Below are 27,097 nucleotides of genomic sequence, written 5' to 3' on the forward strand. Positions count from 1 at the left end.
TCTTAGCTGGGTCACCTTAGAAAGAGTTCACCTCCTCTCTGTGCTTTCCTTATCTGTAAGAAATGACAGGTAAATCTCTGCCTTGGAGGGTGGCTGGAGGACTGAGAGACAGAGGCTGTGATAGCTCATGGACAGCTGTGAGTTGTGGTACTTGATGGTTTGATGAGCAGTTGAGGAAACTGGTTTGAAAGGGGTTAAATGGAGACCCTGCCTCCCAGCCAGGAGCGAATCAGGGCTGGCAGGGGAGGAGCCAGGCTGCTGCTAAGGAAAGAGATCTAGATGGGCCAGATGCCGACTGGAGAGGGACGGGAAAAGACACCGTAGGGTTTGGGGGGCTTGGCACAGCGGCCCTGGCCCCTGCACTATGATAGCTCCAAGCCAGATGGTGCAGGGCAGCTGCTGGGCTGTGGGGAAGAGGGGCTGCACTTCCTGAGCTGGTGCAGTGGCAGAGTTGATGAGGACCAGGACCCTGAACCCGCCTGGCCATCCAAGGCGGGGGACACCGGCTGCACCCAGGCTGTGACCTCAGCTGACTCCGATGATCCACATGGGACACAGGGTCTAATTTTAGCTCCAGCCACAGGGGCCACAGTCCAGGAGTGTCTGCCAGCGGGCACAGGGGCAGCCAGGGCTGCTCAGGCAAGGGGAGGAGCGGGAAGACCAGCCCAGCTCCCTCCAGCCCGTCCCTGGCCAAGCCGCCCCTTGTGGGAGCTCTGACTGGTCCCCATGGCCTGGCAGATAGCCTTCCTCTCAGTTGAGGGCAAGGTCAAGGGTGCAGCCAGGAGGTCAGGGGGACACGGCCCTGCATTCTGGACAGGGGTTGTGTCAGCCAGAGCAGTGCCCAGGGGCAGGGGTCCCTGCTGGGAGGGCAAAGGCTGGCTTGGTTGTCTAAAGGCCAAGAAGGCAGAGTCCTGAGAGCAGGGGGGCCAGGCCAGCAAACTGGGTCCCACCTGGCCTCCTCCTGCCTGGCTGGTGACTCACTGTCTGACCTTAGACAGGCAGCCTGGTCTCAATGGGCCTCAGTCTTCCCATCTGTACAATGAGAGGGCAGGACTAGCAGGTGGGTCCCAGCTCTGGTCGCCCGCCCCAGGCCCTGCTCTTCCTGCTTGCTGGCAGAGGCCTCCCAGCTTCCCCAGCCCTGACTGTGGGTGGCCACATGCAGTCGTGGAGGAGAAGAAAGTCCCTCTGGCTGGCACTGTCAGCCTCCTGGCTCCTGCTTGTCCTGCTGGGAGGCTTCTCCCTTCTCCGTCTGGCATTGCCTCCCAGACCTCGGCCTGGGGCTTCCCAAGGCTGGCCGCGCTGGCTGGACGCAGAGCTCCTGCAGAGCTTCTCCCAGGCTGGAGAGCTCCCAGAAGATGCCGCTTCACCTCCTCAAGCCCCTCATGGTGGTAGCTGCAACTGGGGAGCCTGCTTTGACACCTCGAAGTGCAGGGGCGATGGCCTTAAGGTATTCGTGTACCCAGCTTCTGGACCGATCTCTGAGACTCATCACAGGATCCTGGCTTCCATTGAGGGCTCTCGCTTCCACACATTCAGCCCTGCTGGGGCCTGCCTCCTCTTCCTCCTCAGCCTGGATGCCCAGACTGGAGAGTGCAGCTCAATGCCTCTGCAATGGAACAGGGGCAGGAACCATCTGGTCCTCCGTCTCCACCCAGCTCCCTGCCCCAAGACCTTCCAGCTGGGACAGGCTATGGTAGCTGAGGCCAGCCCTACGGTGGACTCCTTCCGGCCTGGCTTTGATGTGGCCCTCCCTTTTCTCCCTGAAGCCCACCCGTTGCGAGGTGGGGCTCCTGGCCAGCTGCAGCAACACAGCCCCCAGCCCGGGATAGCTCTGCTAGCCCTGGAAGAGGAGAGGGGTGGGTGGCGCACAGCAGACACCGGCTCCTCTGCCTGCCCCTGGGATGCACACTGTGAGCAAGACCCAGGATCTAGGCAGTAAGTGAAACTTTTGCCTTGGGGGCCGGATGGGAGGGGGCTGGAATAGACGCAAGCCCAGAGACGAGGGCAGAAGACAGGACTGAGATGGGAGAACCAGGTAGTCCTGGCAGACTTAGGCCTCAGCTGCAGCAGGTGGGAGCCAAGTTAGATGGCAGAAAGCACTTCCATTAAGATGGGGACTTGACACAAGGGGTGTCTAAGGTAGGTTTTGGAATTTTCCCCTGGGGGTCTTTCAAAACATAAAACATGACTCATTCCAAACCTCCTACCCTAATATTTTTTTTCCCCACATACACTTGTATAGTGCTTTACTCTGTGCTAAGCACTTTTATAAATAATGATTATAATAAAATATGCTAGTTGTTAGCATTTAAGTGTTTGTGTACCAGACATGAAAGCTCAGACAGGTTAAGTAATTTTCCTGAGGCCACCCAGCTGGAAAGAGCCAGTATTCTGATCCAGAATTGCCTATCTCCAAAGCCTTCAGTATGAGAATTCTGAGTTTTAAGCAGAAGTTTATGATCAACCTCATCAAATGCCTCAGAGGGGCCTCACAGTCACAGCTGGAAGCTGCTCCTGTGTCTAATTTTGGGGATTAACCTCTCAAGGAAACAGCCTTTGGTTCTAGCAAATATGACGTAGGTCAGGTCTGAAGAAGAATTTCCTGCCAGTGAGAGGCCCTTGACATATAAGGGGCTGGGGGCCTGTGGGACATGGTGAGCTTGCGCGGAAACTCTTTTCCACCTGGGCTAGTTGGGGGGATGAGCCTCAGGTGATAGTTATCACCTAAGTACTCTAACCCCTCTGTGTCCCCAGCAGGCCAGCAGCCTCCAAAGGCGAGCTGGGCAGGCAAGAATGAGAGTTCTTCTGAGGCTGTCCAGGGCCCCGGTGGCAGAGGGTTCCTTCTGAATCCCGCCCCTCCCGGGGCAGACCTGAGTAGGGAACTGTCGCTCTGGTATCCTCCCTTTGCTCCTCCCTCAGGTCTCTCTCTCTGTTCTCTGCTGGAACAACATCAGCTATTCTGAGCTCCACTCCCTCCCAGGAATTCTTGCCTCTGCTTGGGGCTTCTGGGACTTCTCTCAGCCAAAGGGCTCTTGTGGGAATGGGATCCTTCCACCTCCTGAGGGTACAGGCAGCCCTCACAGCCAGGAGTAAGAATGGACTTGCCCGGTCAGCCCCAGGGTCCTTCTGCCGGGACCCATCCCTAATGGTCTCCAGGGCGGGAACCTGAAAAGTCAGGGATCTCACCCGAGCCCCTGCAGCTCAGAGCTCAGGCAGAAGCTCATTTTGGGCAACAAGGCTCTCCCTTTGCCATGCCCTCCCTCACTTTTCTGATGAGGCACTCAGGTACTCTTGCTTGCAGGAAGTTCTTTTTTCAGCTGACTTTAGTTACCGCTAAGCACAGTTCATTGTTGATGAACCTGAAAGTGATTTCAGCCTGAACTTCTTTGAGAAACTGGAAGTTAGAGAACTGCGCGCAGCAGGTAGGCACTCATTAACTGTTTACTAATGGATCTGAAGTTGGCCAGAGCTGCCCACAGTTTTCTAATTAGCATGGGTCACCCTCTGAGTAGCATTTTTGATAAGTTTTATTTCCCAGGGGTGAAGCTTGGCAGTCTTGTCCTCTGACCTTCAAGTTTTGTCTTTGGCCTCAGCCTCCCTGAAGGTGACAGGACTTGTCATCTCTGGAGTGGCTTGAGCCTCACTTTCTCCGAAGTGCCAGGCAGCTGCCTGGGCCAGACGGTGTAGGGACAGAGTGAGAGAGATAGCTTGAATAAACAAGTGCCGGCCAGAGAAAGAGGCCATTCACAGTCCCTGCCACCGCCCCACATTCACTCAGCCGGGCGAGAGTGGGGAGGGGAGGAGGCTACATTTAAGGAGTGCCTGGCTTGGGCCAGGTGCTGTGCCAGGCACTTTACCTAAGTCACTGCTGATCCTGTCATGCAGCCTTCAAGGGAGGTATTATTATCTCCATTTCAGGGAATGGAAAACAGGCCCAGAGAGTGGAGTAGCCCAGGGTGACAAGGTTCCCTGTTCTCCATGGGCCCCTCACTTTTCTAATCAGGCGCTTGGAAGCAGTGGAGTTGGGATTCAGCCCTGTACTTCTGGCTCCAAAGCCCATGTTTTTCCACCTTGGCTGAACGGTCTCTTGTTGCTTTGGAATATATCTCCACCCATTCAAATTGTTATTTATTCATTTTTATGAATAGGTAATTCATTCACATGGTACAAAATTCCAAAGGCACAAAAGGGCATAGAGTGAAAAGCCTCCCTTCTATCCCTGTCTCCCGGCCACCCAGTTTTCCTGCCTGGAGCCAAACACCGCTTCCAGTTTCTTATGTGTCTTTTCTGAGAAACTCTGCATGTGTACAAGCAATATGTATATTCTCCCCCATTTTTAAACATAAATTTGATGCATGCTTTAAAATCCCCCAGGCTGTATCCATTGGGAACAAGGGGCGCAGTCAGTACCTAGGGCTCATGATACTTTTATAGGCTCATGAAAATATTTTCATTTTTTGAAAATCAGGGCTGGGCACAGTGGCTCACGCCTGTGATCCCAGCACTTTGGGAGGCTGAGGTGTGTGGATTGCCTGAGCTTAGGCAACATGGTGAGACCCTGTCTCTACAAAAATTACAAGCATTAGCTTGGTGTGGTGATGCAAGCCTGTAGTCCCACTACTTGGGAGGCTGAGGTGAGAGGAGCGCTTGAGCCCAGGGGGTCAATGCTGCAGTGAGATAATGCCACTGCACTCCAGCCTGGGCAGCAGAGTGAGAAAGACCCCATAGAATGATGACCTTCTTCTCCTTGAAATCCATATCTTCAATAAAAAAAAAAACAAAAAAAAAAACTCAGAATTAAAAATGAAACTTTCAGGAGAAGAAAAAATTTTTTTTTTTTAGACGAAGTCTTGCTCTGTCACCCAGGCTGGAGTGCAATGGAACAATCTTGGCTCACTGCAGCCTCCACTTCCTGGGTTCAAGCAATTCTCCTGCCTCGGCCTCCTGAGTAGCTGGGATTACAGGCACACGCCACTACGTCCAGCTAATTTTTGTATTTTTAGTAGAGATAGGGTTTCACCATGTTGCTCAGGCTGGTCTCAAACTCCTGACTTCAAATGATCCGCCTGCCTCAGCCTCCCAAAGTACTGAGATTACAGGAATGAGCCACGGTGCCCAGCAGAAAATGTTTTAATATATAATATTGCTTGTTTTTATACCAACACAGTTATCAACTATATTCTTTTTTTATGGCAGGAGGGACTGTGAAGGCCGAAGTGCCTAGGGCACATGGAAGTCACAATGTGGCCTTGCCTATGGCCAGGCCCTAGTAGAGCACTGAGGCCATGGGCACAGCCACACTGACCACCCTTGGGTACTGAGGCCCTGAGTCTATGGCAGGTACCTTATGTGGTCACAGAAGCCTAAGACTTCTTCAGTGGTCACCACATAGATGCACAAGTTTCCTCTGTAACACACTCCCTGTTCCCCGCCAAAGGTGCTCATCCAGACTCTGCTTATTTACCTTTACTGATGGGGAACTCACCACCTCCAAAGACCGCCCACTGGCTGCACTCTCAGCCAACTCCATCACTAGAATTTCTGCTGAAATTGACCTCCCAGATACCTGGTCTCTTGGTCCCACATCTATTCCCTAGTGTCACACTGAGCATTCGGCAGCACCCACTGAGCTCCCATTCTCCACCACTCTGCTAAGCCCTGGGCATACTGAGATGAGGGAGGTACAGCCCCATCCTCAAAGAGCTCAGCCTTGTAGGAGAGACAGGCAAGTCAATTGTTCGACATTGTTAAGCAGAGAGAGGCTGCACCGGCTGCCTACCTGGCTCCTCTACTCAAGAGCTGTGTGACCTCTTTTGGTTTCAGTTTTCTCATCTGTAAAATGAGATAATAACAGTGCATACCTCCCCTCCTATCTCATAGAGGTGCTGTGAGAATGAACTGAGTTAATACATGTAAAGCACTTAAAACAGTGCCTGGAGCAAAGTACATACTCAGTATAGGTTAGCTTGGATCATTACTACTGCAGTCCACCGGGAGGTGGTAGCACAGAGAACCATCTCTGGAGACATCAAGGAGGGCTTCCCAGAGAAGGTGATGTTTCAGCTTACACATTAAGACAGCGTAGGAAAAGGCCAGGTGTGGTGGTTTATATCTGTAATCTCAACACTTTGGGAGACTGAGGCAGGAGGATCACTTGAGGCCAGGAGTTTGAGACAGCCTGGGCAACACAGAGAGACCCCATCCCTACACAACAAAAACAAAAACAGACGCTGTGGCACACGCCTGTAGTCCCAGCTACTCAAGAGGCCGAGGCAGGAGAATTGCTTGATCCCGGGAAGCCGAGGCTGCAGTGAGCTGTGATGGCACCACTGTACTCCAGGCTGGGTGACAGAACAAGAGCTTGTCTGAGAAGAAAAAGATGAGTAGGAGGACTTCCTCAGGCTGACAAGGCAGGGAGGGGCCCTCCAGTGTGAGCGAGAAGAGATCTTAAAGGCACAGAGGATCAAGGGAGGTTAAGGCTCAGTGGTGCAGTTTATTCAGCCTTAACCTAGAGGTTTTCAGTTCCTTAGAGGTTGACTTGGGGGTGAAGGGGGCTGTACCTGGTTGGCTTCTGCTGTGGCAGAATGAGGTGAAGGGTGTCCTGGTGGTTACTTGTGGCTTCTTCCAGGGAGGGCCTAGTGGACACTTAAGCATGGAGGGAGGAGAAAGAAGGCTGGGGTCCCCTGGGAGACCCCTAAAACAGCAGCTCTGGGGTGGTTCAGGTAACTCGGAGTCAGGAGCTGGCACATCTCTGCTCTAGTCCCAGCTCCACCCCAACCCTATCTGTGACCCTGAGCTGGTCCTTGGGTCTCTCTGGGCCTCAGTTTCCCCATCTGTTCAATGGGGCAGGGCCCCGAGGCTGCCTAAGTACTCCCAGGTCTGCTTCTTGGAGGTTCAGGCTCAGAGCCAAGCAGGCTGTAACTGAGGAGGGTCCTAGGACCCCCAGGGCCATAGTCATGAGTCCCACACTGAGCAGGCCTGTGTCCTGGTCCCTCCCTTTATCCCTCCCCCGACTGGGTCACAGGCGATGGTCCCCTGGGTGGACAATTGCAAGGGGTGGCTCTGAGGAGGCTGGGACTCCTGCCCTCCCCCACAGGCACACACAGCCTGAGTGTGGCCCTGGGCTGTGGCGGTGGGGGGGTAGGTGGGAGGAACAGAAGATGCCTGTCCTCTGGGCCGGGGGCCTCTGGGCAGCAGCTTCCTGTGTGGTTCCAGGCTGGGGGCCCAGCCCACCTCATGACAGAGGAGCCTTTCTTGGGCCTGGCTTTCAGCGTGGGGGAGGGCTGGGCTCAGAGGCCACGCAGGCAAGGGGTGCTGAAAGTCTGCCTGTGGCCGAGTGGGGGAGGGCAGACGTGCATGTCTAAGTCAGGCAGGGCCTTGGAAACATCAGCGCCCTCTGCCTCCCATGTTACAGATGAGGAAACTGAGGTCAGAGAAAGGCAAGGGAGGTCTCTAAGGCCACTGAGGGAAGAGGCAGAGCTAGAATGCAGGGCTCCTGCCTCCTAGTCCAACCGCAGACGCGTGGCTGGTGTGAGGCTTGTGTTTGTGTGTGTCAGTGTGCGACTGTGCGTATGCATGAGTGGGTTTGCACATTTGGGAGTGTGGGTGTGGGGTGCAGGGGTGTGGGGTGCTCCCATTGAGGGAGCCCAGTGGGGCGAAGGGCACTGTCTAAGCTCATGTGTACTGGGACCTTCCTGTGTGCCTCTTTAGGACCCAGCGCCGGGAGACTCTGCCCAATGCCACCTTCTGCCTCATCTCTGGCCACCGTCCAGAGGCTGCCTCGCGCTTCCTGCAAGCCCTGCAGGTACAACCCCAATTTGAACATCACCTGTCCTCTGTCCCCCAGCACTCATGAGCTGGCTGGGTCCAGGCCAATGAGAAGGGGCAGTGAGCTGCCTGCCCCTTTACTCCTGGACTCAGGTGTGCCTGTGTCCCCATTCACTGCACACTCTGCAGAACAACCATAACCTCTCTTCCCTGAAACGCCCCCATGTTCCTGTCCTCCTTGCCCCCAACAGCAGCAGCTACTGACTTGGCACTGGGTGGGAGGTGAGTATGTGCAGGGTGGGGCTGGGCTCCCCAGTGACCTCCCCGCCCCCCAGGCCGGCTGCATCCCAGTGCTTCTCAGCCCCCGCTGGGAGCTGCCCTTCTCCGAGGTCATCGACTGGACCAAGGCAGCCATCGTAGCTGATGAGAGGCTCCCACTTCAGGTAGCTCAGAGCCCTGCCCACAGGGTGGGAACTGGACCCAGGACAGGGGAGGGACCCAGAATCCTGAATCGAGGCTGGCCTCAGTCCTCATTCCTGTCTGCCTTGTATGGATACTGATGAATTTCTCCTAGCACCAAGTCTCCCCTCTGGGGCTCCCAGAGGATCCGATGGAGCTAGAGATTCCTAAGGGCTCTGAGAGCAAGTCCTGATCCTCTTGCAGCCTCAGTTTTCCCATCTCTACAACAGGATGAGCTAGACCAGACAATCCCCATGGGCCCAGCTCCAATGGCCTATGACTTTTTAAATACCAATTTAGGGGAAGGGTACAAAAAAATTCAAACTCAGAGTGCCTCCATGGGGACTGGAGTGGGAAAGCAAAACGCATGGAGACTTTTCCATCTGATGAAACGAATTCTGTCCAGCTCTGAAAAATGTATGTGTGACCTGCCTTGAATCCCCTGAGAATGGTAGAGGGGGTTAATAGTAATTACCATTTATTTATGGAGCCTTTACAATGTACTAAGCAATTAATGAGCAAATACTCAGGTTAAACAGCTCGATCACAGTCACATGGTTACCAAGTGGCATTCAGACCCAACTCTGTGTGACCCCTGAACGCTGCTGCTGCTTTTTTTTTTTTTTTTTGGAGATAGGGTCTTGCTCTGTTGCTCAGGCTGGAGTGCAGTGGCATAAATATGGCTCACTGCAGCCTCGACTTCCTGGGCTCAAAATTGCTCTATTATCTGGCACTTTTATCCCTCTCTGCCCCAGGTCCTGGCTGCCCTCCAGGAGATGTCCCCTGCACGGGTCCTCGCCCTGCGTCAGCAGACCCAGTTTCTATGGGATGCCTACTTCTCCTCGGTGGAGAAGGTTATCCATACCACTCTGGAGGTGAGGGGCTCACCTGATGGGGGTCCTGGCCCTTGACTCCTGCTCCATCCCTGTCACCTCTCGATACTTCTCTGTCCCAGTGTTTGGGGACACCCCCACTCCTTGAAGATGGTCCTGGGATGAATCTGAGACTTGGCTGTGAGATTTGGGGCAAGTTTCTTCTCCAATCTTGGCCTCAGTTTCCCCATCTGTAGAGAAGACTGCTGTAGCAAATAGATTTCAAAGCACGTGCCAATGCCAATTGACTACTGATGGCTGCCTGGGGTGCTATGTTTGGAGGGATTCTGAGTCCTGAAAAATGTCATGACCCGTTAGTGTCATGAGTGAGGAAGGAAGGGGAAGCAGTGACCCTGCCACCATCTCCCACCTCTGGAGCAACATCATGGAGTGCCCCCTACTCTAGACCTCAGCTTCTGACCCCAGAGGACTGGTGATGCAGTTGCCACCCTCCCCAGAGCCTGGAAGGGGAGGTGTGGCCATGGACACACAGGCCACTCGCTCTGCTCAGCTCCTCTCTCATTTCAGGTTATTCAGGACCGGATCTTTGGAACATCAGCTCACCCCTCGCTGCTGTGGAATAGCCCCCCAGGGGCACTCCTGGCTCTGTCCACTTTTTCCATAAGCCCCCAGGACTTCCCCTTCTACCACCTGCAACAGGGTATGCCCTGGGATGGGACAACCTGAAGTCCCCTCAGCTCTACCTAGGGCTGCCCCAGCCTCATCTGGAGAGCCCCACCAAGACCCTTCCCAAGCCCTGACATTTCTCCTGGCCCCCGGGATTCCCTACTCAGGCCGCTCTTCATGGGGTTCTGTTCCCTCCCACCCTAATAGCCTGTGTCTCATTCCCCCAGGCTCCCGCCCTGAGGGCAGATTCAGCGCCCTGATCTGGGTGGGGCCCCAGGTCAGCCCCTCTGAAGCTCATCCAGGCGGTGGCAGGCTCCCAGCACTGTGCCCAGGTCTGCCCCCTTCCCGGTTGGAGTCCTGGGATCCAGGGTGGGGGCAAGGACAGGGCAGGGCCCTGAAGACTTCCAGACCCCAAGGATGACCACTCATTTTAAGGGGAGGAATGGGGACGATTTCCAAGTGTTCTTGCTGCCTTCTTCTGTAACTCCCAAGATTCTGTTGCCTTTTCCCCATGGAAATTGATGAAGCCATGTGAAAAGCAGGGTGTCTCTTAGGGAGGCTGGAGAAGGAAACATTCATTCCTTTACTCAGCAGTCATTTTCTGAGCACTAGGTTATGGGCTTCATGCTGAGCAGGGAAAAAGCAGGGAAGGATCCTGCCCAGAGATTCAGACTGGGTTAGCATTTTCTGGCACACAGACTGTCAAATCTTACTTCTAGAGAAGACAGATAGACTCATAAGAGTCCTTGCAGAGGAAGTGAAGCAGTTAGCTCAGCCAGGGTGCACACGGGACGGCTCGAAACAGGCCATTGAGCTGGGCTGGGAGTCATAAAAGAGCCTGAGGAAGAGAATGAAGGCTTCGAGAAAAGATGGGGATGGAGCATGGAGTCAGGGCCCAGGCTAGGGACTACCACAGACAACTCTCTTGAGTTCTAAAGCCATAGGTCACTACCCTCATGTCACCAGAATTCCTGCCTTCTACAAGCCCAGAGGCAAGGAGAGAGCAGTGATGAATGGATCCAACTAAACCCTTCTCCCATGTGCAGCTTATAAAATTGACTTCTCAAACTTCTTCCACCTTGAGAAAGATCACTCCTGCCCCCTGCAACCCACCTTCTGCCCTAGACCCCAGACTTCAGGAACAACCCCCTATCCTCTAGATCTTGGTTCTCTGGAGCAATGAGAGGCCACTCCCATCCAGTTGGCCGGAGACAGCCATGCCCTTGACAGTCATTGATGGGCACAGGAAGGTAAGGGCTGAGGAGAGCCATGAAAGGGGTGGGTCCATGCTGGGAGCTGGGGGAGGGCACCCATGGGTGTTTTATGAATACTTGGACCTGAGCCGCAGTTGAGGCTGAAGAATGACACAGTAGGTTTCAGCTGCAGGGCTAATAGTAATGATTCTCTTTCCTCCCTGGTCCCTGTGAATTGTGCTTCCAGAGCACGGGGGCTTATGTGATGCGGGAAGACAGAGGAGTGCGCTGATATCTCAGATGAGGAACAGAGGAGAAACCTGGGATCTTGAGAAAATATGCACCAAGGGCAGCACACTGGGCCAGGAAGGGGAGGCTTCTGGGAACCGTGGTTGGTGTGAACCACCTGCCTGCCACATGGTTGTGGGCAAGTCCCTTCATCTCTCTAGATCTCTTTCTTTCAAATGAGGGATGTTTGACACTCCTCCCACAGTTGATGCAACAGTATGACAATGGAGGAATCCCAAGATGTCAAAATTGGAAGGGCCCCTAGAGACTAACTGCCCCATTTTACCAAAGGGGAAACTGAAATCCAGAGAGGTCAAATGAGTTGCCCAGGTCCCAAAACGAGCTCTGCACTGGCTTGCCATATTCGAGGCCCAGGCGTCTACACTGTGCCTGAAGGGAGGCTTTATTCATGGCCCAGGCGTCTACACTGTGCCTGATTGGCTCCTACTTATTGGATGGGGGTGGGGGGAAGGTTCCAGTGACTGAGTCCCCCCCGCCCCTTCTCCCTGCAGGTTAGTGATCGCTTCTTCCCATACAGCACCATCAGAACAGATGCCATCCTCAGCCTTGATGCCCACAGCAGTCTTTCCACAAGTGAGGTGAGGGCTGGGCCCAAGAGAAGCCCAGTATGGGTGGACACAGCCAGAGGGCCCCGGCAGCCCCTCAGGTTCCCAGGGTTGAGGGGACCCCAGGTCATGAGGTCCAACCTCTTGCATCTGAAACCACCCCAGCAAGCCAGGCAGCCTCCTCTTTAGGAGTCTCGTTGAGGCTTTCCACGGACTCTTTTGAGAAATTGTTTTTGTGGCCCTTAGAAGCTTTCATGCCATACTTCCAGCCAATTCTAAGCCATGGCTCCCACCTCCTCTCCCCTGAGTCCTGCCCTGGCCCCTCAGCCAGGCTGGCCCTGCCTCCATCTCTCTGGATGTTCTAGGCATTTAGGAGGTCCTTCCTCACAGCTCACTTGAGTCCCTCTCCAGGTGGACTTTGCCTTTGTGGTGTGGCAGAGCTTCCCAGAGCGGATGGTGGGCTTCCTGACGTCAAGCCATTTCTGGGATGAGGCCCATGGTGGCTGGGGCTACACTGCTGAGAGGACCAACGAATTCTCCATGGTTCTCACCACAGCCGCCTTCTACCATAGGTACAGACCCCCACCCTGCCCAGGGATCAGAGGATCAGAGGACTAAAGACCCCCACCCTGAATGGAGTAGGGTGGCCTAGACCCCAGGGATCCAGGTTCAAGGCCCAGATCTGCCACTTCCCAGCTGTGGGATCCTGGGCAAATCTCCTCACTTCTCTAGAGTTTGTTTTCTCATCTGTAAAATGGGATGGATTCACCTCCCAGGGCTGGTGTGAACATTAAATGAAGTCCCTGGCACAGAGGTTCCACAAATGGTAGCTATTGTTATTTTAAGTAGAGCCATGCAGTGAGTAAGGGCAGTGTGTGGGTTTGCTGGGGGTAGGGTGACAAGAGAATAGTACTGATGCTTTATAAATGTGGATGTGATGAGTTGGGGAACATCCCAGGCCTTCCAGAAGCTGCCTGAAGTGCTCTGGTCTTGGGACAGGGACTGAATTCTGTAAGACCTCTTTAGAGGTGTTCCTTAAACATGTTTAAATCAAATATGCATAACCTGGAACCTCTTGTAAATTACTCAGGAGCTCTGCAGGGAATTCTCAGTAGAGTAGTGAATAACCTAATGTCTGCGAGGTGAAGTTGGCCTGTCTGAGGGCCGTGTGAAGTGAGACTTACCCGAAGCAGTATCAGCCTGGTTCATCCACAACTGTTCTTTGGGCTTCCATGTTTGATGGCTTTGAAACCAACTGATCCCAACCCATCTAATTCTGGCTCTGGGTTCAGAGCTCAGAGCCCAAGGATGGGTGCCTCAAGGAGCTGTGAGGGAGAGGGCAGGGAACACATCACTGACTGCAGATGAGCCACGGGGCACACAGCACAGTGGAGAGCTGTTCACGCCAGGGATGGGAGCTCTCTGAGGCAGCCAGGCTCAGAGGCTTGGGGATGGGGGTCAAAGAGAGAGGTGAGGTCAGGAGGGTGGAGAATGAGGCCTGGGGATGAATTTGGCTGCAGCCTCTCCCTGTCTTTTCCCCTTGCCCAGGTATTACCACACTCTCTTCACCCACTCCCTGCCCAAGGTTCTGAGGACCCTGGCAGATGAGGCACCCACCTGTGTGGACGTCCTGATGAATTTCCTAGTAGCGGCAGTCACCAAGCTGCCCCCTATCAAGGTGCCCTATAGCAAGCAGCGCCAGGAGGCTGCTCCACTGGTGAGGGCTGAGGCTGACTGGTCGGAAATGGCAGGGATTGGGCAGGGGTGGTGGGGAGGATTCCCTCTCACTGTCTAATACCAGTCTTTCTTGCTGCACGGGCGTGGGGAGTTCGGAAGGGCAGAGAAGCCTGTTAACCCATTGCTTCTTTCCCTCTTAGGCCTCCGGGGGCCCGGGGCCCAGGCCAAAGCCGCAGGCCCCAGCCCCCGACTGCGTCAACCAGATAGCGGCAGCGTTCGGCCACATGCCGTTGCTGTCCTCTCGTCTGCGTCTGGACCCGGTGCTGTTTAAGGACCCGGTGTCTGTGCAGCGCAAGAAGTACCGCAGCCTGGAGAAGCCCTAGGGGGCGACCCGCGGAGACCCGAGCGGAGGTCCTAGCCCAGCTCCCAGGGCAAGCGACACCTGCCTGCGGCCTCCGCCCTTGGGACACAGAACCTATCATGGCAGCCAGCGGGCCCACACGTCGGATCCCGGTTGGCCAGTCACAACCGGGGGGCGTGGCCTTACCTTCTCCCGCCCGCCCGCCCGCCCTCGGCTGCGGAGCCTCGGTGCAGGCTCAGCCGGGCGCCTGGAGCGCCGCTCTCCGCTTCTCCACCCAGCTAACTTCTGTTTGTCTTGCAGAGCATTGCCGCCTCCAGGGACATTGCCTGGCCTTCCTCCCCGCCCCCGCTGGGTTCGGTCTCCTTAGCGCTTTCGCAGCCCAGTGTTTGCCGCAGTTCCCGCATGGTCAGGCCCCAGGACTGGCTTGCGAGCCCCGGGGGTCTGGTCGTTTCATGTCCTTTTCTCTCTGGCTAGGCAGATGTGCCGCAAATATTTGACGAATAGGTGGATGGCAGACATTAACTGCGTGCCTGGCCCTATGCGGGCGGACGCGGGACAGGGTGAGCGGAGAAACAGAACTGCCTCCCCACCCCATTCCTAGGATTCCTAGTCCCGGGAAGGTAGCTGCCCAAAGACGCCTAGGTTGTCAGGTTCACTCCTTGAGCCTCAGCCAAGGAGCAGAGGGGTGCGGGTAAACGAGGAGTGGGCGAGGAAAGCAGGACGGGAACAAGTGGCCGGCCCCTCCCTGTACGGCGCGCGCCGGCGGCTCAGCCGCTGCCGTCTGCCCTGCACTATCGATGCTGACCACTAGAGGTCAGCACCGCGCCGCACTCGTCACCCCCATGGTCAGAGGGCGGCCGGGGTGTGGAGGGTGAGCGCTGTGGGCAGCTCGGGGGCTGAAAGCTGGGAAGAGGAATCTGAAGAACAGCCCCATCTTTTTGGCCTGCACACTTGGAACTCAGAAGGGACTGTTTCTAGGTGGACTGGGCGCGAGCGGGTACTGTCCCCAGAGGTATAGGTGAGGATGGAGTGAGGAAGGGGACACTAGGTCCTCCGGGGTTCACCCACCTGGAACTGGAATTATCACTTCCGAAATAAAGCGCGTGTCCTTGCCCCCTCATGCTCCAGGCTATAAATACCCTTACAGCAGCTGCTCGAGGGAGGGGCTAGGGCTCAGGGCTCGCCTGGGAGCGCGTGCGACTCCAGAGGGTGAGGGTGGTGGGTCCAGCTCAGGTCCAGGGTGTCAGGTGTTTTCCTGCTTTGATGGCCTCGCAGCTCTGGAAACTCCCGTGACTGTCTCACTGGCAGGAACATGCTGTCCCCTTAGGCCTCTCCAAGGCCTTCCACCCCCACCCCCCAGCTTGACCTCGGCGGGCCCCTGGATGACTCAGGTCCTCCCTAGAGCCAGTCACAGCTGAGTGGCAGAGTGGGTTACCCTCGGGAGGCGTGGTGCTGTGAGATGCTGGAGGTACAGGGCGAGTGGAAATTAAAGAGGTGGGGGAGAGGCAGTCTGGCCTGCAGTCAAGAACTGAGGGTGGGTGGGAAAGCATACAGCTGCGGCCCAGGCAGCATTCCCAGGGTGGGGAGGGCGCTGGGTGCCAGGCCCAGCCAGGGGAAAGAGGCACCTTTCCAGTCACAGCTGTGACACCCAGGACACTGAACTGCCTTGGCATGGCCTTGCCCATGGGCCAGGCACTGCTAGTCCCAGCGGTTCGTATTGTACCAACAGGCAGCCCAGACCAGGTCCCCAGACCCTGCTGTAGAAAAAGGTCTGTGGGAATGAGGCAGAAATCCCAGACCTGCCCGCACTGGCTGTGTGACTTCCGGAAAACGACTCCACCTCTGAGCCTCCGTTTTTTCATCCATAAGAATGTGGCACAGCAATGATGGTCTCTCTCTCTCTCTCTCTTTTTTTTTTTTTTTTTAAGCTGGAGTCTCGCTCTGTTGCCCAGGCTGGAGTACAGTGGTGCGATCTCAGCTCACTGCAACCTCTGCCTCTGCCTCCCCGGTTCAAGTGATTCTCCTGCCTCAGCCTCCTGAGTAGCTGGGATTACAGGCACAAGCCACCACGCCTGGCTAGTTTTTGTATTTTTAGTAAAAATGAGGTATCGCCATGTTGGCCAGGTTGGTCTCAAACTCCTGGCCTCAAGTCATCCACCTGCCTTGGCCTCCCAAGGTGCTGGGATTGGAGGTGTGAGCCACCATGCCCAGCCAATGACTGTCTCTTGAGAGGGGTGTAAGGACTTGGTACACAGCAAAGCCCATGATCAAGCTCCTGGGGCCTGCCATGGCTTGGGTAGGGGGGTAGGAGTGGGGTAGGGGAGGTTGAGTCCCCTGAGATTGTAGTGGAATGGAGCACCCACCGACAACCCCCCACCCCTCTCCAGGCCAGTGCTTTCCACAGACTTTTCACAGACCTGGAGGGGCTGAAGGACCCACCTACCTAGAACACAGGCAATCAGGATGACAGTGCTGGGAAGGCACAAAGAGGTCGTTTCACAGATAGAAAGATAGAGATTTAAAGTGAGGCAAGTGACCAAACCCCCCCCCCCACCTTAGGCCAGAACAGTCAAGACAAACTCAGTGTGCTGCCCCTGAGGAGGCCGGGAAGCCCACCTAGCTCCTCAGTGAGGCAGCCTCGGGCTGCAGAATTCCCTGTCTCAAGGATGATAAAAGTAACCAGTCTTCAGCAACCACAGGTACTTGGCCAACTGGCTCTTGTTCTCAACCCTGTGAGGGAGGCATCAACCCGGTCGGTCTACAGATGAGACTAGGGCAGAGGCCAACTCGCCCAAGGCACTTGCTTACAATGGCAGAGACAGACCTTGTGACACAGGACTCTCTGATAACTGGGCATGTTGTCTCCATGAGTCGGGGACAGATCTCCCCTCTTGCATCTTGTAAACATAAGCCACCCGTAAGTCAGGAATCTTCACACACAAGCCCCAGGAAGCCACGGTCTCCCTCCTGGCTGGCCTCTGGGCCGAGTGCAGCCCCACTTCTCTCCCTCTCCCTCCACCATGCCAGGCTCCGACTGGGTCAGGCCAGGTAGGCAGCAGAGCTGGCCCAGCCCTATCTTGCTGGAGACTCTGAATCCCCTGGGACACTCTCAGGGCGACAGAAGTGCCAAGGGGCTTGGAGGCTGTTAGCGCAGAACCCAAACTGAAATCTCTCTACCCTCCACCCACCGCCTGTGCCAAGGTTGTGTTTTGTGTTGGCACAGCTGAGGGAATAAGAAAGAGGAAACCTGTCCCTTACCTAGTAAGAGGCCTCTTCCCTCCAGGAAAGGGAACATTTGGCTCACAGCTGAAGTGAATGAGGCACAGACAGGCCTCAGGTGCCTCCTGGCTCCCTGCCTCAAGGAGGCTCAAATGAGAGTGTGAGGGTCCTCACCCCCGTGCCTATTGCTATAGGCAGAGGGAAGGGCTCAGATTCATAGAGGCAAAGGCCAGCCAGGCTGAGAATGGGGGATGAGGCAGGCAGTACAGGTGTGCTGGGGCCAGCCTCCCTTTGGACATCCCATGGCTCACTGCCTTTGCCCCTGCGAGTGGTAGAACGACATTTGCTTAGGATTAGGCCCAAATACAGCCCTTCCAGAGCTGGCCCAGGAGTTGGAAGAGCAGGGTCACACTAGCTTTATACCCGCTGAGTCCCCACCCTGGCGCTGGCTGTAGTCAGATGGGGAGGCCGAGAAGAGCTACATTCCTGGAGTGGGACAAGGCTCCGCACTGAACATGGAGCAGAGGTCAGGAGGGGGACCCGGTTTATAACACAGCTGGGGTAGGCAAAGTCCTGGCTGGGCCTGGGGGACACTCAGTCCAGCCACCTGCAGTTCCTGTCCATGCCCCAGTTGGTGCCTGGCTGGGCAATCAGTCCGAGGGGCCCTGGCATGCCTGACAGTCCTTCATGTCCTCCGAGTAGTCCTCGATCTGGATGGTCACGGTGTGGAAGTGGAACTTCCCTTGGAGGCGGCTGCTGGCTGTCTTCAGCACAGCCTGGGCGTCTGTATTCTGAGCTGGGGACCGAGAGGACACAGCTGGGGAAACCATTTACTCTGGCCCTTTGAAACCATCAGGAGCCTGAATCTCATACCCCATCCCCAGCAGAACAGGATGGGGGACCATGAACATGGAGAAGCCCCTAGATTCTACTCTGCCAGGTAGCCTCCCAGCCCAGACCTGGCTCATGCCTGAAAGAGCTGGTAAAGCACTGGCCTTAAGGCCAGGAATCTGCCACCTACTGCCATATACTAGCTGTAAAAGCCTGGGCCAGTAACTTTACCACCCAACCCCAGCCTCAGTTTCTTCATGGATAAATGAGATTGTGATGATCAGATGGAATAATGCATATCAAGTACTCAGCATGAGGCTGGGCTCCATGCATGGGCGCTGTGAGCATCTGGGTCACCTGGACCCTGTGGAGATGGCACCAGGCCTTTGGCTGCCTGTCTCCCACCCCACCCTGAGTGTCCCGAGCACTCACCAATGGCAATGTGGACAGAGAGAACAGGCTGGGCCATGGTCAGTGCCCAGATATGCAGGCTGTGCAGGGCTTCTACCCCCTCCACCGACAGCAGCAGATCCTGCACAGCTGTGAAGTCCACGCCCTTCGGGGTCCCTGAGGATGGCAAGCACAGGGGCTAAAGGAAACTGCCCCTCACACGCCTGCCCATTGGTGCAGGGCTAGCTCCCGCTCCTCAGGCGTCATCCCCTCAAAGAAGACCTCCTTGGCCTGCAGGTCTGAGGCTGCTTTCACCTCCCAAGCTCTCCGCCCTATCATTCTGTTATATTTCCTCTCCACTCTTAACATTGAAATTATTTATGAATTTACTTATTGTCAGTCTCTCCCTCTAAAATGGACACTCCATGAGGACAGGACAGTCTCCTTTGTTTACCACAGTATCCTTGGTGCCTAAAACAGCGCCTACTCCATGGTAGGTGCTCAATAAATATATTTTTTGGTCTGTTTTTAGACAGAGCCTTGCTGTGTCACTCAGGCTGGAGTGCTGTGTCTCGATCTCGCCTCACTGCAACCTCCCTCTCCCAGGTTCAAGCAATTCTCCTGCCTCAGCCTCCTGAGTAGCTGGGATTACAGGTGCGTGCTGCCACGCCCGGCTAATTTTTGTATTTTTAGTAGAGACAGGGTTTCACTGTGTTAACCAGGCTTGTCTCGAACTCCTGACCTCAGGTAATCTGCCTGCCTCAGCCTCCCAAAGTGCTGGGATTACAGATGTGAGCCATCGCGCCTGGCCAATGAATATATTTTTGAATGGAAAGAAGGAAAGAACAGATCCTGAGAATCCCTGGACCCACCCAGGGCACAATCATCATCTTCATCATTATCGCTTTTATCTGGGTTAGCATATTCTTGGAGAAAAAGCTCTGATCTGCAGCCAAATACTGCTAAGCCCAGGCCAGCATCCTACTCCATTCCAGACTGACCCTGACCACGCGGAGGCCTATGACCCTGGCCCAAGACCCCAGGCCTAGAGCATAAGAAAGCCAAGGTGCAGGGCCAGGTGTGGTGGCTCACATCTGTAACCCCAGCACTTTGGGAGGCCGAAGTGAGACGATTGCTTGAGCCCAAAAGTTTGAGACCAGCCAGGGAAACATGGTGAGATCCCCATCTCTACAACACATTTAAAAGTTAGCCAGACATGGTGGCATGCGCCTATGGTCCCAGCTACTTGGGAGGCTGAGGCAGGAGGATTACTTGAGCCAGGAGGTCGAGGCTGCAGTGAGCCATGGTGACGCCACTGCACTCTAGCTTGGATGACAGGGCAAGATCCTATTTCAAAAAAAAAGTAATTCAGGGCAGACCAGATCATTCTCCACCACTGACCATTCTCCAGCCCCACAAATTACAGCCATGTCCCCCCAGGGTATGGCATTGTTTGGTCCCTGAGATGCAGGAAAGGCCTGAGCTGCAGTGGATTAAGTAACTTTGTCCAAGGCTGACCGTCCTTCTCTGAGCCTCAGTCTGCCCCTCTGTGCAATGGGAAGCATAATCCTCACTCCCTCTCCCTGGGAAATGTACAGGGGAGAGCTGGAGAGCTCCAGATGCTACAGATGTCCCCCAGAAGCCACCTGACTAGGCAGAGGAGGTACCCTTGGGGTAGGGGGCAGGGAAGACCGGGGCTGGGGTACGGTTCCAGGAACTGCCACACCTAAAAACCCAGGCTCTACGTGAAGATCAGCCTGGGGGCCCCAGGAGGTTTTCCAGCCAATGCCGGGGCTCCAGATTCCGGCTCCCTGCCATGTGCTGGGATGCCGCACACACACACATACCTTATTTGAGCTGATCTAGAGCTTGAAAGCCAAGAGCAAAAAAGGAGCCACAAAGCCCAGGTTACCTTCCATCAACACCAGGATCACATCTCTCAGGATGGTCAAGGTTGTCCCCAGGACCAGGATGGAGAAGAAGAAGGTGCAGATGGGGTCTACATACTTGTATTCCGGCTGCAGGAAGAGAGGAAGATAGACCTTGGTTCACCATCTAACACCTCAGCTTCCCTTCTCCCCTCCCACCCAGCACTGTTGGGGAGAGGGGCTCCCTCTACTGGGTGGGCATGAGCCTCACCCCGGCCCTGCCTCCCAGTTTTCTGCTCTTTATTTCACATCTGCAAGAGCAGAAAGGACAGACCACAGTTCAGGATAAGGCAGTCCCTTCCCACCCCTCATTCTCAAGAAGCTGAGACATGGACAGAGCAAAAAGGCATCTTAGATACCATCTGATCCACCATCCATCCCCATTTGACAGATGGGGAAACTGAGGCTCCATTAGAGCAAGCACCTCACCCAATATCACATGGCTAGCAAGGAGAGCCAAGCTTCAGAGCAAATGCCTGCGACTTTCCACTACAGCTCCCTGCCTCTATGTGATGGGCATTGCCCGGGGTTTGACAACACACAGTCGTAGGTTTGAATCTGCCTCTACGCCTTACCAGCTATATGACACTGTGCAAGTCACTGAACCTTTCTGAGCTACAGAAAACACTACCACCTCTCCCTTCAGGTTGTGAGGATGAGAAGTGCTGACACTCGGTAAGTATTGGATAAATGTTTCTTTCCTCTCCCCACCCTTTTCCCCAGAACTGGGAGGGAGTCCTGTAAAGGACCCCCTGTAGAGAGGATATTCAGGTGGTCTACACTCCCCTGACACCCCCACTGCTCTGTGTCCCAGCTCTGACCTTGAAGTATAAAATATAGGCTGCCACTAGGACGCCCATGCTCTGCAGAAAGTCCCCGATCACATGGATGAAGGCAGCTCGGACGCTGGGGTTCTCCTCCTGCTGGTTGGTGGTGCCATGACTGTGCCCATGGCCAGACTGGTGAAGGGTCAACCCCATTCTATGAAGTGGAGACAAAGCCAAGGGCTCATTGAGGTCGCAGATGGAAGTCACCTATTAGGACTAGCCAATTCGTAGGGCAAAATCTCAAGCCCCAAACCTTGTGATCTCTTTGGTCATGTGAGAAGTCCAACCCACGTGGCCTTGGTTCAGAGAGCCATGGGAGATAGGGCTCAGTGCCAATACCAGGCTGAGTCTGGGCACAACAATGCCACGATGCTAAATCTCAGAGCAGGAGGGCATTATGGAGGTCACTGTAAGTTCACTCCATCATGTCATGGATGGGGAAACTGAGGCTTCTGAACAAAGGAGAGAAACAGCCCAAAAGAGACACCCATTGTCTCTGAGACCAATTTCAGACTTGGGTTCTGCCCCTAGGGACAGCTACTCCTGCAACAACTGGCCTCTTCCCACCCCACTTGAGGTATGAAGCCACCAAGGTTAGTCCCTGACATGTATTAGGGAGTGGGTAGAGTGGATGAAGACTCAGATTTATAGTTCTCAGTGTTCTTGGCCTAGGCCTAAGGTAGGACCCAGGTGTTCCAGGTGCCAGAGCTCAGACCATTAGGGAAGTTCTGTCCCTGTGGCCGATGCTGGAAAGTGGCATGGTCTCCTTCTGCAAAGCAGACACAGGTGTGGGTGTGAGAGGCGGGAGGAGGAGGGGAGACGAGGAGAACCGGGGCCCCACTCACATGACGTTCACAGCCACAGCACAGCCCGACGTGATCAGCATGGTCCCCCCTTCGATCTCATAGTCCCCAGAGATCAGCCGCTCCACAGCCAGGTACACCAGTACCCCAGTCACGACCCAGATGGACAGTACAGAGACCAGGGCTCCCAAGATCTCTGAGGAAGAACCCAACCCCAACACCCACCTTAGCATGGGCCTGAGGCTAAGGAGGCGTCCCCCTTCCTTCAGGATCCTCCCCACCCACCCCCCACACAAAGTCAGGGCCTGGGTCCCACTGGGCTCTGCTGAAGCTATGGCCGGCATGGCTGCCCCTTACCCCACCCCTCATATATCTGGGAATGTCAGAGCTAGAAGGAACTAATAAGTCATTATCTGGGTCCACCTTTTTTGTTGTACATGTAAAGAAGCTGACTTATTAAAATGTATGCCTTTTGTTCAGCTAGTAAACTGAGGCTTCTGGGGAAGAGAGGCTGGGCCATCTCCCACAAAGAGGAAGGTGACGATGCAACCCGGGGTGAACGGAAGAGAGGTTAAAGCCTATACCTTCCAGCAGCCTTTGCTGGCCTTCCCCTCCCCCCAGAGCTGATCCACAGAGTTATGTGCAGTGTTAATGCCATTGTCATTTGTTCTTTTTTTTTTTTTTTTTTTGAGGCGGAGTCTCGCTCTGTCGCCCGGACTGGAGTGCAGTGGCTGGATCTCAGCTCACTGCAAGCTCCGCCTGCCGGGTTTACGCCATTCTCCTGCCTCAGCCTCCCGAGTAGCTGGGACTACAGGCGCCCGCCACCTCGCCCGGCTAGTTTTTTTGTATTTTAGTAGAGACGGGGTTTCACCGTGTTAGCCAGGATGGTCTCAATCTCCTGACCTCGTGATCCGCCCGTCTCGGCCTCCCAAAGTGCTGGGATTACAGGCTTGAGCCACCGCGCCCGGCGTCATTTGTTCTTGAAGCTTGGCTATTGCACTTCTTAGGAAGGTGAACTTTGCTTCCCCGCAGACTGAGAGCTCCTGGATGACTGGGGCTAGGGCTTCCCCATCAGACTAGGATTTCCCAGAGGACAGAGGCCATGGTTGACATCCTCTTCCCCCAACCAGATCACCCTCCTGGCCTCACTCAGGGGAGGAATGGGGGATCCACCCATTACAGCCACCTAAGAACCCTTGTTCTAACCCACCCTCTTTCTCAACCCCATCTACTGCCGAGCTGCGACCCTCACCAGCTCTCTGCCAGCCGAAGTTCATGGTCTTGGTGGCTGGCCGGGAGGACATCCAGAGGGAGAAGAGGCTGATGAGCATGCTGGCAAAGTCAGTGAGCAAGTGCGCTGCGTCAGTCATGACAGCCAAGCTGTGTGCCAGGTACCCACCTACAGGGTACAGGGTCTTTATTAGCTCCCCAGAGAGCTGGCTCCCAAGACTGTGTGCAGCAGGGAGACCACAGGCTCTGGAAGAAGACATTCTGGGCTCAAGATCTCTCCACCCATGAGCTGTACAACCGTGACAAGTGACCTACTCTCTCTGAGCCTCAACTTCCACTCTCTATGAAATGGGCCACCAATATCTACTTAGAGGGTGAATGTGCACATCAAGTTCAAATAGGGACTGGAAAGCATGGTAGATACTCAGTAAATGCTCTTTCCTTCTAGGAATTCAGGCTTTCCCTTAGCTACTAGTTGTGCGTGATCTTTGGCAAGTCACTTAACCTGAACATGCCTCAGTTTCATCATTTGTAAAACAAGGAGAATAACGTCACCTTTCAGGTTGTGAGACCTGAATCAGATAATGTGTATATAAAGGCTTAGCGCAGTGTGTGTTCAGTAAATGGGGCTTTTAGTGTCAGTATTGCTGGGAAGTCTATCCATGCGCTAACTTCATTTAATTAGCCCAAAAGTGCTTACCAACGACTTCTCCGATCATGAAAAACAGGCAGATGGCAGAGGCTACATAGAGCTGGCGCCGGGCCTGCCCCTTCTTGGGGTCACAGTGACTGTCGGGACCCTTCTGAGGATGACAGTAATGGTTGCTCTGGGCAGCCAGCTCAATGGCCTGCAAGTCCAGGCCAGGTCGGGGCAGAGGGATCCAGCCAGCCCCGTCCTGCCACAGAGATCCCATGTATGACCTGACCAGAGAGAAAGAGAGGGAACGCTCAACTCTGAGATGGGGCAAGGAGGGCCGACTCTAGTCCCATTTCTCTGTGAGGCCTTGTGTCCACTGGGAAAAATAGCTAAGGACTCTCCCAGTGTCCAGTGGAGCGCGGGGAAGGAACAGAGCGCCGGCTCTGGGAGAAGAGCAGGCCCCCTCCAGCGCACTTGGGACACAGGGCCTCCCTAGGGCGGGGCTGCCTGGGGCAAAGTACTGGGCAGGGCAGGACTCCAGGCGGGAACCGCCACTCCCCCGACCCCAGGCCCCCCGCGGGCAGGAGTCAAGCTCTGTGCGGGGACCGAGGGAGAGACGGTCCTTGGGCCACATCTCATTATCTTCTTTCCCTTACCTCCTTCCCCCGCTCCTGCGTGGTACCAGCTCAAGCCGCCGCCAAAACCAACCACTGCTGCGGTGGCAAACGCGGAGGTGCATCGGCTGCCGCCCAAATTCCCGCCTCTCCCCAGGCTCTCGCCTTACCGGACTGCGGGCCTGGCGTCCAACAGGTGCTGCTTCTCCGTGGCGTCCATGCAGGCCCGCGCCAGGTCCCGGCAGCCGCGCGGCCGCCGCGCCGAGTGCTCTCTGGAAGTTGCGCGCGGGACTCCGGGTGGCTCTCACCCGCCTGTCTGGAGGGCCTCGCGAGCTGCGCTCACTCCGGCCCGGCTCCTGCGGCCCCTGAGGTCCCCCGGCTCCCGCTGCTGTTGCAGCTCCGGCTCTGGCTCCGCACGCCAAACGCTCCAGCGTCTCGGGTCCGCCGCTGTGCCCCGCGGCCGCCGGCTTTATCCAGCCCTCGCCAACCCGTGTGAAGCGGCTCTGGGCGCGTCGTGTGCAAAAGCCCGCGGGGAAGAGGGGGCGGTGGCTGGCTGCAAAGGGCGCCCGGCTGTGGCCCCGCGCACCTGTGCCTGCGCCCACCGGGCCCGCGGAGGCCACTTGCCGGCCGCGAGAAGCCTGCCAGCCTTAGCCCGGCGCGGCGCCCGGTGTTGCTGAGTGAGGACGGGGTGACAGCTGCGCCCCCTCTCCCGCGCCAGGTAGGCCGCGTCCCCAACGAAAAGTTCTCGACTTTGGTTTGTAGAAATCCGCTTTGGTGGTCCCGATGGCAGGAATGTGGCTCCTTGCTTCGGAAGAGGGTCTCCAGAGGCTACTGGGGCCGCGCCTGCCCCCTCTGACTGGCGGCTGTCCTGGGCTTGATCATGTTCCCTCTTAGGCTGGAGACGCCGCCCCCCACCCCGCGCCCGAGGTCGGCTTCCGTTCCTGCCCTCCTGCTAGGAGGGTCCTGGGGTGGGCTGTGCGGCCCTCAGGCTGGGGCAGTGTCTCTCCCTGGGACCGGCTGGGACTGATGAACCCATCCTCGCCACTGAAGCAGCGCCAGCTCCTCCTCTCCTGCGCGCAGGAGAATCTGGAGTGGCCGGCTTTGTCTCCACCCGCACAGAGAACAGTGTCATCGGCAGTCACCATCGGGGCAGAGCCGACCACCGCCACTGCTGCCACCCCTTCCCCGCAGCGGCTCCTGGGAGCCCCAGGAAGCCCGACAAGCAAGCCTGGGAGATGCAGGCAGAAGGTGCCACCGTGTTGGTACCGCTGGGAGAAACCCTGTCCTTCCTGGCCAGCTTGGTGCCCTACCCACTTGAAGCAGCCTCCTTCCCTGGCAGTTCTTGGGGATTAGGGAGCCTGTGGCCCCCACACTGGCCTCTGACAGGTCCCTCTGTGTAGAAAGAAGCTGCTGGAGACCTCCCTGTCTGTTCGTCATCCCCAGCACCCTTGTCGCCAGGACCATAGGCTTGGTGGGTATGGTCTTTCACAGAGACAAGAGTCAGAGGCACAGGCCTCTTGCCCACACCACTGGGGACAGGAAGGGGCTCTTTCAGTCTCTCCTCTTGTAGGAGATAGGGTGCCAGGAGGGAGGTGCACCTGTTCTGCTTGGTTCCTCACTGAGTGCCTCTCTGCCTTCTCTGGACTCTGGTTTTCCTCTGGAAAGCCTCAGACACGCTGGTTTTCTTCAGGTTTACTCTGAGCACCTGCAGGCTCAGCATTACCTGGAGAAGGTGTTACAATGCAGGTTACGGGTCCCCGCATCAGACCAACCGAACCAGAATCTCTGGGTGTGGAGCCTCAATATTTCCAAGATTCAGTAGGTCTGGGGCAGGGCCTGGGAATCTGTATTTTTAAAATTCTCATTTGGTGCTATTATGGCATTATTGTTCATTTTTATGTATAGTGTTTATGTTTTTTTTTGTTTTGTTTTGTTTTGTTTTTGAGATAGAGTTTCGTTTCTGTGGCCCAGGCTCAACTGCAATCTCAGCTCACTGCAATCTCTGCTTCCCCGATTCAAGTGCTTCTCCTGCCTCAGCTTCCTGAGTAGCTGGGATTACAGGTGCCCACCACCATGCCCAGCTAATTTTTGTATTTTTAGTACAGACAGGGTTTCACCATGTTGGCCAGGCTGGTCCTGAGGTTACGATTTTTTAAAAGGAAAACCTTTATCTAAAGTATTCAGGGATAAAATGTCTCTGGGATTTGCCTTAAAATAATCCCAGTGGGGAGAGTACGGGTGATGGTAGAGAAGAAACAAACAGGTCACCAGCTGCTGAAACTGAGTGATGAGTAAATGGGGTACACTATAACTATTCCCTCTACTTTTCAGTATTTAAAAAATGTTGACTGGGTGCAGTGGCTTATGCCTATCATCCCAGCACTTTGGGAGGCTGAGGCGGGCGGATCACCTGAGGTCAAGAGTTCGAGACCAGCCTGGTCAACATGGCAAAACCTCGTCTCTACTAAAAATAAAATATTACCGGGCGCGGTGGCTCAAGCCTGTAATCCCAGCACTTTGGGAGGCCGAGACGGGCGGATCATGAGGTCAGGAGATCGAGACCATCCTGGCGAACACAGTGAAACCCCGTCTCTATTTAAAAATACAAAAAAAACTAGCCAGGCGAGGTGGCGGGCGCCTGTAGTCCCAGCTACTTGGGAGGCTGAGGCAGGAGAATGGCGTAAACCCGGGAGGTGGAGCTTGCAGTGAGCTGAGATCCGGCCACTGCACTCCAGCCTGGGCGACAGAGCGAGACTCCGTCTCAAAAAAAAAAAAAAAAAAAATTGAAAAAAAAAATTAGCTGGGCAT

General features: G+C 55.4%; 2 protein-coding genes across 5 annotated transcripts; one reads left to right on the plus strand and one right to left on the minus strand.

Moving 5' to 3' along the window:
• Window positions 1–245: 245 nt before the first annotated feature.
• EXTL1 (exostosin like glycosyltransferase 1) lies at window positions 246–14,930 on the plus strand. Its single transcript, XM_017856178.1, is given in 12 exon segments — window positions 246–1,935; window positions 7,711–7,804; window positions 8,103–8,210; window positions 8,982–9,101; window positions 9,627–9,759; window positions 9,953–10,001; window positions 10,003–10,057; window positions 10,886–10,975; window positions 11,719–11,805; window positions 12,184–12,344; window positions 13,321–13,489; window positions 13,650–14,930. Coding segments are annotated over 12 exon segments (2,028 nt in total). The 5' UTR covers window positions 246–1,156; the 3' UTR covers window positions 13,833–14,930.
• A 1,353-nt stretch (window positions 14,931–16,283) lies between these two features.
• SLC30A2 (solute carrier family 30 member 2) lies at window positions 16,284–25,590 on the minus strand. 4 transcript variants are annotated; one of them, XM_017856180.1, is made up of 8 exons: window positions 24,460–25,590; window positions 23,739–23,959; window positions 23,061–23,207; window positions 21,851–22,004; window positions 21,000–21,159; window positions 20,163–20,268; window positions 18,293–18,427; window positions 16,284–17,825 (listed from the first exon to the last, which is right to left on the minus strand). In XM_017856180.1, the coding sequence occupies exons 1-8, from the start codon at window positions 24,507–24,509 to the stop codon at window positions 17,680–17,682; spliced, it is 1,119 nt and encodes a 372-aa protein (XP_017711669.1). In that variant the 5' UTR covers window positions 24,510–25,590; the 3' UTR covers window positions 16,284–17,679. The 4 variants fall into 4 exon arrangements, with proteins under 4 accessions (XP_017711669.1, XP_017711668.1, XP_017711671.1 ...); XM_017856179.1 differs by lacking the exon at window positions 24,460–25,590 and adding an exon at window positions 24,332–24,450; XM_017856182.1 differs by lacking the exon at window positions 23,061–23,207.
• Between the last annotated feature and the right edge of the window lie 1,507 nt (window positions 25,591–27,097).

The sequence above is a fragment of the Rhinopithecus bieti genome, unplaced genomic scaffold (genome assembly GCF_001698545.2).
Source record: "Rhinopithecus bieti isolate Rb0 unplaced genomic scaffold, ASM169854v2 scaffold_41644, whole genome shotgun sequence".
Taxonomy (NCBI): Eukaryota; Metazoa; Chordata; class Mammalia; order Primates; family Cercopithecidae; genus Rhinopithecus; species Rhinopithecus bieti.